Source organism: Sinocyclocheilus grahami, unplaced genomic scaffold (assembly GCF_001515645.1).
Source record: "Sinocyclocheilus grahami isolate Dianchi unplaced genomic scaffold, SAMN03320097.WGS_v1.1 scaffold1345.1, whole genome shotgun sequence".
In the NCBI taxonomy this organism is placed as follows: domain Eukaryota; kingdom Metazoa; phylum Chordata; class Actinopteri; order Cypriniformes; family Cyprinidae; genus Sinocyclocheilus; species Sinocyclocheilus grahami.
In genome coordinates this window covers 345,575-356,163 of record NW_015506524.1, presented here as the reverse complement: position 1 = coordinate 356,163, position 10,589 = coordinate 345,575, and the positions used below count along the sequence as shown (strand labels likewise).

At 37.9% G+C, this 10,589-nt stretch overlaps 1 protein-coding gene across 1 annotated transcript in view; it reads left to right on the top strand.

Annotated features, from left to right (window-relative positions):
- Positions 1-8,906, top strand: part of LOC107569442 (interferon-induced very large GTPase 1-like) — an 11,142-nt gene extending 2,236 nt beyond the window's left edge. The window contains exon 2 of the mRNA XM_016255544.1: positions 3,855-8,906. Coding sequence (XP_016111030.1) covers positions 3,855-8,588 — 4,734 coding nt within the window. The 3' untranslated portion in view covers positions 8,589-8,906. The remainder of the gene's footprint in view (positions 1-3,854) is intronic.
- The last annotated feature ends 1,683 nt before the right edge of the window (positions 8,907-10,589 follow it).

Sequence of the window (10,589 nt, the reverse complement as noted above, 5' to 3'; positions counted from 1 at the left end):
GATATCGTCCTCTTTTGGAAGACCAAACAAAGTAGTTTCGCTTTCACAACGAAGCACACAGCGTCTTCACGGCATGGCGGTAGCGGCAATAGCGAGAATAAAAGTTACGCCTTCTTTCTTTGCGTGAACATTTGGGCGGCGTTATGCAAATCTTCCCACATAGTGACGTAGACATGTGGGGGCGTGTTAGAACGAGCCGTTTTAGGTAGGCGTGGCTGACTCTTAACTTTTATAAAGAATATCTCTTTGGATTTGAGACTTTAGTCTTTGCAACTTTACAGATCTTCTTTATGCACCAAAAGCTTGTAACACTCCAAAGAGAAAGGAAAACTTGAAATCGCATCATATGACCCCTTTAAGATCCTGCGATTCAGTGTTGCCAGATATTGCTATTAAAACAAACTAAAACCAAAAAATAAAAATAATAAACTGGAATTACTTCAAATCTTTTGCAAATAAGATAAGATAAAGATATTGCTGTCTCTAAACGGCAACTTCCCACTTTATTTACTTTCTAAAGTGTCAAATTAAGTGGAAAAGACAAGTCCAAAGACACTTATTGCTGGATGTGGAAACACAGAGGCTGTGCCCGCGCCCTCACTCACGAGTCACAACTCAAGCCTCGTTCACATCTCACAGCGATCATTTTCATACCACGGATGCTAAACATTCTTGCAAACTGTCTAAACTGAATTATACATGTCATGCCGACATTTATATGAGTAGTTTAACAGCAAATTAGTCATTCAGAGAACAAATTTTATTTTTGAACATAAACAATTTACCGAGGTCCGAACCTTGGTGACCTCATAGCTGGCTACGGGCCTGGTTGTAACTTGTAGTTTTGTGTTCTAAACTTGTAGTTTTAGTTCATGCTGTCACCATTTGAACAAAATGAAAGTAATGAATAGCGATATGAAAATGGTGCTGGGGGCCCTTTAAGAACAAGAGCTGTCTGTCAGGAGCGCTGCATCATTACACAAACAGACTAACGTTACCCTGAAGAGCACAGTTTTCCATTGTTTATCATGGGCATAGTCTTTGAACTTTTGATCACCCTTGTATGTTTAGATAACATGAATAGTGTACCTTGTAGATTACATTTAGAAAAGCGAGCGCAGCGCAACTGTTCGTGCACCTGTATATATAACAGACTGTCATCCTCCTCTAACTTCATCATCCGATCCTTCATCTCTGGATGTAAAATAGTCCATTATAACAACATTTAGGTGCACTAATTTTGGTGCCGGTACCCAACGGTGGCTTTTTTCGGTACTTTACTCTCTGTGTAATTACAAAAACATTTTTTTCAGTGAAAAAATAAGTCCAAAAGTCTCAATTTCAACATTTTGAACAATAGGGCCCTACAAATTTACATTTAGAAAAGCGAGCGCAGCTTCATCATCCGATCCTTCATCTCTGGATGTAAAATAGTCCATTATAACAACATTTAGGTGCACTAATTTTGGTGCCGGTACCCAACGGTACCTTTTTTCGGTACTTTACTCTCTGTGTAATTACAAAAACATTTTTTTCAGTGAAAAAATAAGTCAAAAAGTCTCAATTTCAACATTTTGAACAATAGGGCCCTACAAACTTTTTCTTTCTTTCTTTGTTTTTCTTTTTCTCCCCCCCGCCTTTTTCTGAAAATCAAATGAAGGCATTAAACATTTATTTTAAATCAAATGAAAATTAAACCTTTTTATTTTTTGGCAAACAAACTGAGGTTTACTGTTGAAATTAATACATGGAAGAAAAATTGTGTGAATATTCCTTTAAAACATTTTTAATAGGCTAATAATTGTATTATTTTTTTTCTACAACTAAGTGATTAATCTGGTTGTAATATTAATTTTTAGCATTTAATTGTTTTATTTACATTTGATAGAAAAGGGAATATTTAAAGAAGTACATTATACTGTACAAAAGTAATACAAGAGTAATATATTTCTGTTACATGCCAAACCATACTTTTATTTTGACTGTATACAGTATGATGATGCTAGTTTTCTCAAATGAAATGGTAAAATTCTCGTGAAGTGACTCTCACAGCAGCTCTGGAGATGAAGTTTTTGTGTTCATGCCGTCATATAGTGAGATGCAGAGGCCGGAAATCACCGCAAGCGTCATGCATGCTTCAGTATTTGTGTAGTAAAAAACCCCTGCGTTTTTATGAAATGTAACCACACTTGCCCTGTGTGTTGTTTGAACGAGTTGCAGGGGTGACCTCACGTCACAGGGTCTCTCTTTCTCTCTCTGTAGCGTATAGGGCTGTCAAAATGGCTGAAAAACGAAATTCGAATTTTGTACTTAAATATGATAAAAATTCAAATTATATTCGAATTTAAAATGCATAATTTCAGTTAGGGTGAAGAAAAGCTTTTGGCTTCTCTCCTGAGGCCACAAGAGAGCGCATCATTCAAAGCATAAGATAACATGACTATCTGCGAAAAAAAGTGCATAATGTTTAAAATAATATTTATAAACCAATTATAATTAAGTTGCTTAAACAACTATAAATAAAACAGCATCATGTACGTATGCATAGTTTAATACAAAGGGTGGAAAGCCAATCACACAGAGTACATTTTTCATTTAAAAACATGAGATGCAGTGGGATGGGGAAAAACCCACCATAAAGTCTCGATATATGTTTTTTTCAAAGTTAAACTTGCATTAATTTTACATGACTTTCTAAACATGTGGCTCTTTTGTGCGAGAAGCGAGTGCAACAGTAATAGATGTCCCTCTAGAACGGCTTGGTTTCGGTTTTGATGTAAACAAGATCTTCTCCGCATTGATGTTCTCTTCTTCTGCTATATTTTTAATGAACGACGCAGCAGTGCCGCATCTAGTGGCTTCAACTTACTTTGAAACTTACATCGTCATCGCATTTCGTGCACCACTGATAAGGCTGCCTCAACGCACACCTAAAATTCGAATGCAACGTTTTTGCTTTCGAATGTGGATTTTTATTTTAAATTCGACGAATATTAGAAATTCAGAATTTTTTTTTACAGCCCTAGTAGCGTATGCGCCCAGATGCGTTCTCAGGTACCGATATTTGGCACCGATTGATTTAACGTGAATCGGTACTCGGTAGTACCGACGCAATTCGGTCGGTACCCTTAAAAGTACCAAGTTCGGTACCCAACCCTACTGACAATGTCTTGACAATGACTTGCTTGTCTCAGTCTGCTCAATCTTGGTGATGTCAGTCTGAAATCACCAAGATTGAGCAGACTGAGATGAGCAAGATGGTTTATGTGAACAGCTACTTCAGACTGCGTTGTACTCTTGCACTCTGCAATCTCATGATATTAAAAAAGAATTAAATAAAAAAAAACGTGTCATGCCCTAGGGCCTAGTTTACACAGGACTGGTGGGAAATATGCATTGATACACCTTTATTATATATGTTACGTGGTTTATTTTGATAGGTTAACTGTTTTTGTGGTGTTAAGAGAAAGCACCTCCGCAGCGAGTTCTTCACATAAAAGAAAGACACAGTCTTTTCTGCTATTTTTCACAAGTTTTTTAATCCCTAGTTTTCTACACTAAACAAGTGAATTTTGCCAGAGATAAAAGACAAGATGTTATAGAGAAATAATTGAATAAAAACCTAATTTTGACAAATAAACTGACATACAACTTATTTTTCGAATTTCCTGAAAACGACCCAGCACGACATTCGACGAGTTTTCCCAGATCGCATCACAATTATTCAGATTTTTTGTCCTCTGATTTTTTTCTAGTCTGTGTTAATTTATACTCTAGGTTAGGTTATACTCTCTGCTAATATGACACAATAACAAATGAGATTTTATGCAGTGTGTTCATGTATCTGCTTACAGAAAGAGGTCACTGGTCAAAACCCAAATCTTGGAACAAAATCCAACAAACAAGTCAACAAACTCTACAACAGACTAGATCTGACAAAATGTCTTCAAGATAAAATGAGTACAAAAGACATTCTTAAAATCAGTAAGACTTCATTTCAGTCTCAGGAGCCACAGAAAGAAAATGAACTGGTGAACTTTTTCCTACAAAAGCTGATAAACATGGACTACAGAGCAAGATACACAGTTACAAAACACACAAAGAAAAATAACCAAAAAACAACTGTCACTAAAACAGAAGGTGAGGATCACAGTGCAAACTACAACCCTGAAGTGAATAACTATGATATCCACCCAATGGATGTTCAGATGGCCGTGTTTCATTGTGCTGATGGTTTCCTGAAGCAGCTGATGGTGACTAAACTCTCACAGTGTCAGTATGCACTGCCTCTGCTTGTTCCTGATCCATTCACACAACAGATTGAGTTTCCTCTCTGGACATTTAGACAAATCAACAAGAGCTGGAAGATGAAGAACAGCAACAATGAGATCATCAGTCAAACCCAGCCGGTCTACAAGGCAGAGACTCCAATGGTGGCTTTCTTCAGGTTTGGCTCAGTGTCTTCATCTAAGTCTCAGCTGATGAACAGCCTCATCAATGAGAAACCCCACACGTTCTTCCACAGGAACTGCTCAGGCGGCAGCAGAAGCAGATTACTGATGGATGGAGTGGTGGAGATCGCCTGGTACTGTCCTTCTGGGAAAAAGACAGACGCATTTGATGACTGTGTTGCTTTCTGTAATCTTCATGGTGATGCAGCAGCCAATGAGGAACAATATAAGATCCTGACCAGCATGGCATCAGTAAATGTCCTCTTCTTACCTGATTTTGGACAGAAGAACCACTACAAGGGTTTGGTGAGATCACTCTTCAGGTCTTCTCAGCCTCTCATTTGTCTGCTCACTGACAATAACTGTGATAAAACTGAACTAGGGAACGGAAAATGTATAACTGGTCTTTTGAACACAAACCAAGCTGATTTATCTGAGCAAATAAGAGAGACTGTCAAAGAGACTTTGATCAAGCAAAAAAAGAGCTTCAAGCTTGAAGATGTGGCCGAACACACAGGAATCAGAGTAGATGAGGATGATCCAGAGTGTCAGAGAGGAAAACAGGCAGCAGATCAGATCATGGGTTTACTGAGAGGAAAAGATCCATCAACAGTGAAAGAAACAATCCTGCCCCGTCAGGGGAAACTGTGGCATGACTGGTGTAAAATGAACAAAGAGCTGCATCATCTACAAGGAGAAAATCTAGAGGAAGATAAAAGTACCAAACTGAAGAACATGAGAGCTTTAAGAGAAAAACAGATGAAACAAGGATTGAGTGAGTGTATGAGGAAATTTATTGAAACAACGAAATCACAGAGCAACAATGAAAAAAACTATTTCATCAGATGGATGATGAACCTGTTGAATGACTTCACTTCAGATGAGCTCTGTGGACTTCATAAGGAGTATGATGTTAAATGGCATGAAGTCTTAACATTGAAAAAGATGCCTGACAAACTAGACAAACTGCAGATTGAACAAACAAACCTGGAAAACATATCAGAGCAAATTAACAGGACAAGTTTTGGCTTGGAGCACATCCTGAGAGAGTTTGGTCAGATCTATGAATCATGGTCATCTGTGAAGAAGAACAAGGAAGACAGTCTGCAGTTTGACTTCTGTTCTCTCCCGAGTCTTGCAGCAGAGATGATGATCTCAGGATTTCCCATGGAGCTGATGGATGGAGATGCTGCTCATGTTCCTCTCAGCTGGGTCACTGCTGTTCTAGATGAACTTGTTAAGAAACTGGGAGACCAGAAACTCTTTGTGCTGTCAATATTAGGGATTCAGAGTTCTGGGAAATCCACTATGCTGAATGCCATGTTTGGACTGCAGTTTGCGGTCAGTGCTGGCAGATGCACCAGAGGAGCTTTCATGCAGCTGATCAAAGTGTCAGAAGAGATGAAAACAGAGTTGAGGTTTGACTACATTCTGGTTGTTGATACTGAAGGACTTCGTGCACAAGAACTGGCTGAAAGGTCAAATACACATCGTGACAATGAAATGGCTACATTTGTTGTTGGTCTTGGAAATATGACCCTCATCAATATATTTGGAGAAAACCCATCTGAGATGCAGGACATTCTTCAGATTGTTGTTCAGGCCTTCCTGAGGATGAATAAAGTCAGACTGAATCCAAGCTGCATGTTTGTGCATCAGAATGTCTCAGATATTACAGCTAGAGAGAAAAACATGGAGGGAAGGAGACGACTGCTGGACAAACTGGATGAAATGACAAAAATCGCTGCTAGAGAGGAAGTCTGTGAAGCTGAGGGTTTCAGTGATGTGATTGCGTTTGATATCCAGAATGATGTGAAGTATTTTGCTCAGCTCTGGGAGGGCAGCCCACCCATGGCTCCACCAAACCCAAACTACTGCGAGAACATTCTGGAACTGAAACAAACTATTCCAAGACATGCTTCAAAATCAGACGGTATAATGCTGACACACCTAAGAGACCGCATTCAAGATCTCTGGGAGGCTTTGCTTAATGAACAGTTTGTGTTCAGCTTCAAAAATTCACAGGAAATCGCAACATACAAGAAACTAGAGACTGAATACAGCAAGTGGACCTGGAGCCTTCGGAGTGCCACGCTGGAAATTGAAAACAAGCTTCATAACAAAATAGAAAATGAAGCAATTTATGTTGTTGAGGAAACTGATCTTGAAACAGAGCTGAAACCAAAAAGTGAAGAAGTGAAAAAGACGCTGTCTGATTTCTTTGAGAAAGACAGAGATGCAGGTATATTGAATCAGTGGAAAGCTTCATTTGAGATAAAAATCAAAGAGCTTCAAGAAAACATTGTGAGGGAAACTAAGAGAAAATTAAATGAGGTTCTTCAGCAGCGTCAACTGAAGAAAAAGATTGATGCTCAGAGAAGACAACACGAAAACACTCTCTTTGAAAAGAGCAAAGAACTTGCCTTAAAATTTAAAGACCAAGCAACTGATGAAAATGTCATGAAAACACAATTTGAGTTCTTTTGGAAAAAACAGACAGAAGAGATCATCAGAGACACTCCTTTGGTCAAAGATATTGACATATTAAGAGATGTGAAAATGCTCCTAATTCAGACCTATAAAAGTCTCCCTTCAGACCATATGAAAGAGAGCTGTAAGCACAAAGATATGTTCTGTTTGCCGAGCTTTTCAGAATGTGTACGGTTAAAGAAATCCAGTGGATTTACAGGACTACTTAAAAATGTCTACAAAGGAGCTAAAGAGAAGATTGGTCTAAATGATGCTTTATCTAAAGAGGATGAAATCCAGATAAGAGACTTAATCACAGACATTGCTGAGCAGACAGATAAAATGATTCAGTCATATAACATTGCAAAAATGGGCTACAACATTAGCTACATTCAACAACTCACAGATTACATAAAGACAAGATTAACGCAGCATGAAGATGGGCCAAAAGTGAAATATGTGTTCAAGAGTGAATTCTTCGTGGATCTGGTACTTTGCATATGCCATAAAGCAAAAACGACAATCACAGATCAATACAAATTGTTCAGGGATGCCAATGATCCTGTTCTCTATTTTAATAGAAAGCGTGAAGAGTACTACAGCATTTTCCAGAAATACTGTCAAGGAGCATCATCAACTGCTATTTTTGGTGAATTTGTTTGTAATAAACTCAAAGATCCCATTCAGCAGAATGTCTACAAAAAAACTGTTAGAGATTTAGCAGATGAAATGAAGACAAACTGTGAATCACTAAATGGGAACCGATCAAATCTGGAGAAACACATCCTGAGGACACTGGCAGAAAAACAGGACTTCAACGCATACATGATATACATTAAAAATCCTAAAGAACACTTCAAAAATTTCATCAGAGGTGAAGTCAGTCAGTACATCACTGAAAGATTTGAAGATAGTGTTCGACCCAAGATGGAAAACAGCATTAAACTGCTGGAGCAGAAGATCACAGAAGCAGCACATGAATCTGCCAAACAGACTAATGTTGATTTGTGGTTGCATCATTTCACTCGACAGCTCTCGGATGTGCTGGTATTCTCTGTAAATGACCTCACTGGAGTGAATCATGATGATGTTGAAGTCAGCTTCCTAGAAGATGTGATGAAGAGAGAACTTTCTTCTATAATAACTGACATAATCAGTAAATTCAGCACAGCAACTTTTCCAGTAAAGCTGGAACACAAAGACAGACCAGATGAGATTCTGACTGATCACCTCTGTGATTGCTGTTGGGTTCAGTGTCCTTTCTGTGCATCCATCTGCACAAACACAATAGAAAACCATCCTGGAGATCACAGTGTGCCTTTCCATCGTAATAATGGATTGAATGGGTGGTTTTACAGAGGAACAACAAACCTAGCTATCAACATCTGCACATCAGCAGTAACCAGTGATCAATCTTTTTATCCAAATAGTTCAGATGATGTCAAAGTTCCCTGGAAGGAATACAGAAAAGGAGGTCCTAAATATGCTTCATGGAGCATCACCCCAGATCTCTCTGTGCTGCCGTACTGGAAGTGGTTTGTGTGCAGATTCCAAACAGATCTGGAAAATCACTATGAAAAAACCTTTGAGGGGAGCGGCAAGATTCCAGATGAATGGAGAAAATACTCTCAAGAGGAAGCTATTGAGAGTCTGAATAAATACATTTAGAGAACAATTATCAAAGACTCTGATACAAAGACAGTCTAAATAAATATCTATATTACAGACTCCATTCAGAGCCATGTAGCTATGAGAAATGCAATTTACTATTATGACCAGAAGCATGCTTGAAAGTTGAATATTGCACTTCAAGATTCATGAACAAGCCTACCTTTTCAAGCAGACTTGGTTTTGAGTTTAGAAGAAAACATTCATACCAAATAAACCAAACTCTGCCCAGAAGTAGACTTACGTCTGCACCAAAAGCTCTAGTGTGAAAACACTTTGTAAGAAATGCTGTTTGTCTGGTTTAAGCTTAAACAATGATCCGCTTGCCTATATTTAATCAGTTCAAAATAATGCTCCATGTTGGACATAATATGCCATATAAACAAATGTTTAAATGCTATTTGCTTGGTTTGGAAAGTACAAGACTTACTTTGATGATAATAAAGCCTAGAATATAAACAAATGGGTAAAATTGATTGTTATGCTGTTTTTGTTTTTTTCAATTAATTTGTTAATTTGGGTGTTAATTGTCATCTGTGTTTCATTCAGTGGTCCTGTATGATGAGCAGTGACAAATATTGATTATGTTAAGATAAGCTTGCAGTTTTGCATCTAAAACACAAAGTACAGTGACAGCAGAGATGTTTCATGTAGAATACTATATGGCCTAATCTGCATCCACAATAAACATCTCATTACTGAAAAGATTTTGCATGTTTTAATGAACTATATAATAAGGCTGAATAAAGTGATGAGTGCATTTTTAGCACTTCACAGAAAGTGAAGAAGTGAAAAAGACAATGGGTCTCATTTATCAATCGAACGTAGAAATGAGCGCAGATTCGTACAAATCAACTTACGACAGAGTTCTTGTGTGATTCATGAAACATTCGTATGCTGCCAATCTCATTGTACGAATGATCGCACGTTAATAAATGTGGCTGCAAAAAACAATGGTCATTTGAATATCACACCCCTAAAAACACCCTGGTTTAGAAGCCTAGCCCCTAGAGTTTACAACACGGAGAAATGAAACCCGGCCAAAAAGAGGAAGTAGGCCTAATCTCATGAAAGAGAAATTGATCTTACTCCAAAAACACTCGTTAACCTTGTAATTGCAAACAATTAGCCTGTTTAGTTCCCCTCACTCTACAACAAATATTTTAAATTTAACGGTATTCAGAACAGAACAAGAATGAAAAATAAGTAGTTATAAAATTATATATGAAACTATAAAATAAAACACAAATTAGACTATAGTGGCATTCATTATAAACAGCATACAAATATCAAGCAAAACTGAAATGGCATTGGGCTCACGAGTCTGTCTCATACCACAAGAATCCAAGTGTTTCCATTTTTGCCATATTTGTAACATTTGTAACATGTTGTTTGTGTGTGCATGAGGCACCTGTGCGATCAGATGGATCAAATCAAATAAAGATATAAAGAAAAGAAATAAAATGCATTAAGAGTGTCACAAAAACGAGCGTAGCCTATAGGCCTACTTGTTGCACAGTGTTTTCTTTTTCTTTTTGCTAATCTGTTAAAGGGGTCATATGATGTGATTTCAATTTTTCCTTTCTCTTTGGAGTGTTACAAGCTCTTGGTGCATAAAGAAGATCTGTAAAATTGCAAAGACTAAAGTCTCAAATCCAAAGAGATATTCTTTTTAAAAGTTAAGAGTCAGCCACGCCTACCTAAAACAGCTCGTTCTAACACGCCCCCACATGTCTACATCACTATGTGGGAAGATTTGCATAACGCCGCCCAAATGTTCACGCAAAGAAAGAAGGTGTAACTTTTATTCTTGCTGTGGTATTGTTGTTGCCGCCGCCCAGGACTGGACTGGGATAAAAAATCGGCCCAGGCGGCCCACCACCATATATATATATATATATATATATATATATATATATATATACAGTGGGGAAAAAAAGTATTTAGTCAGCCACCAATTGTGTAAGTTCTCCCACTTAAAAAGATGAGAGAGGCCTGTAA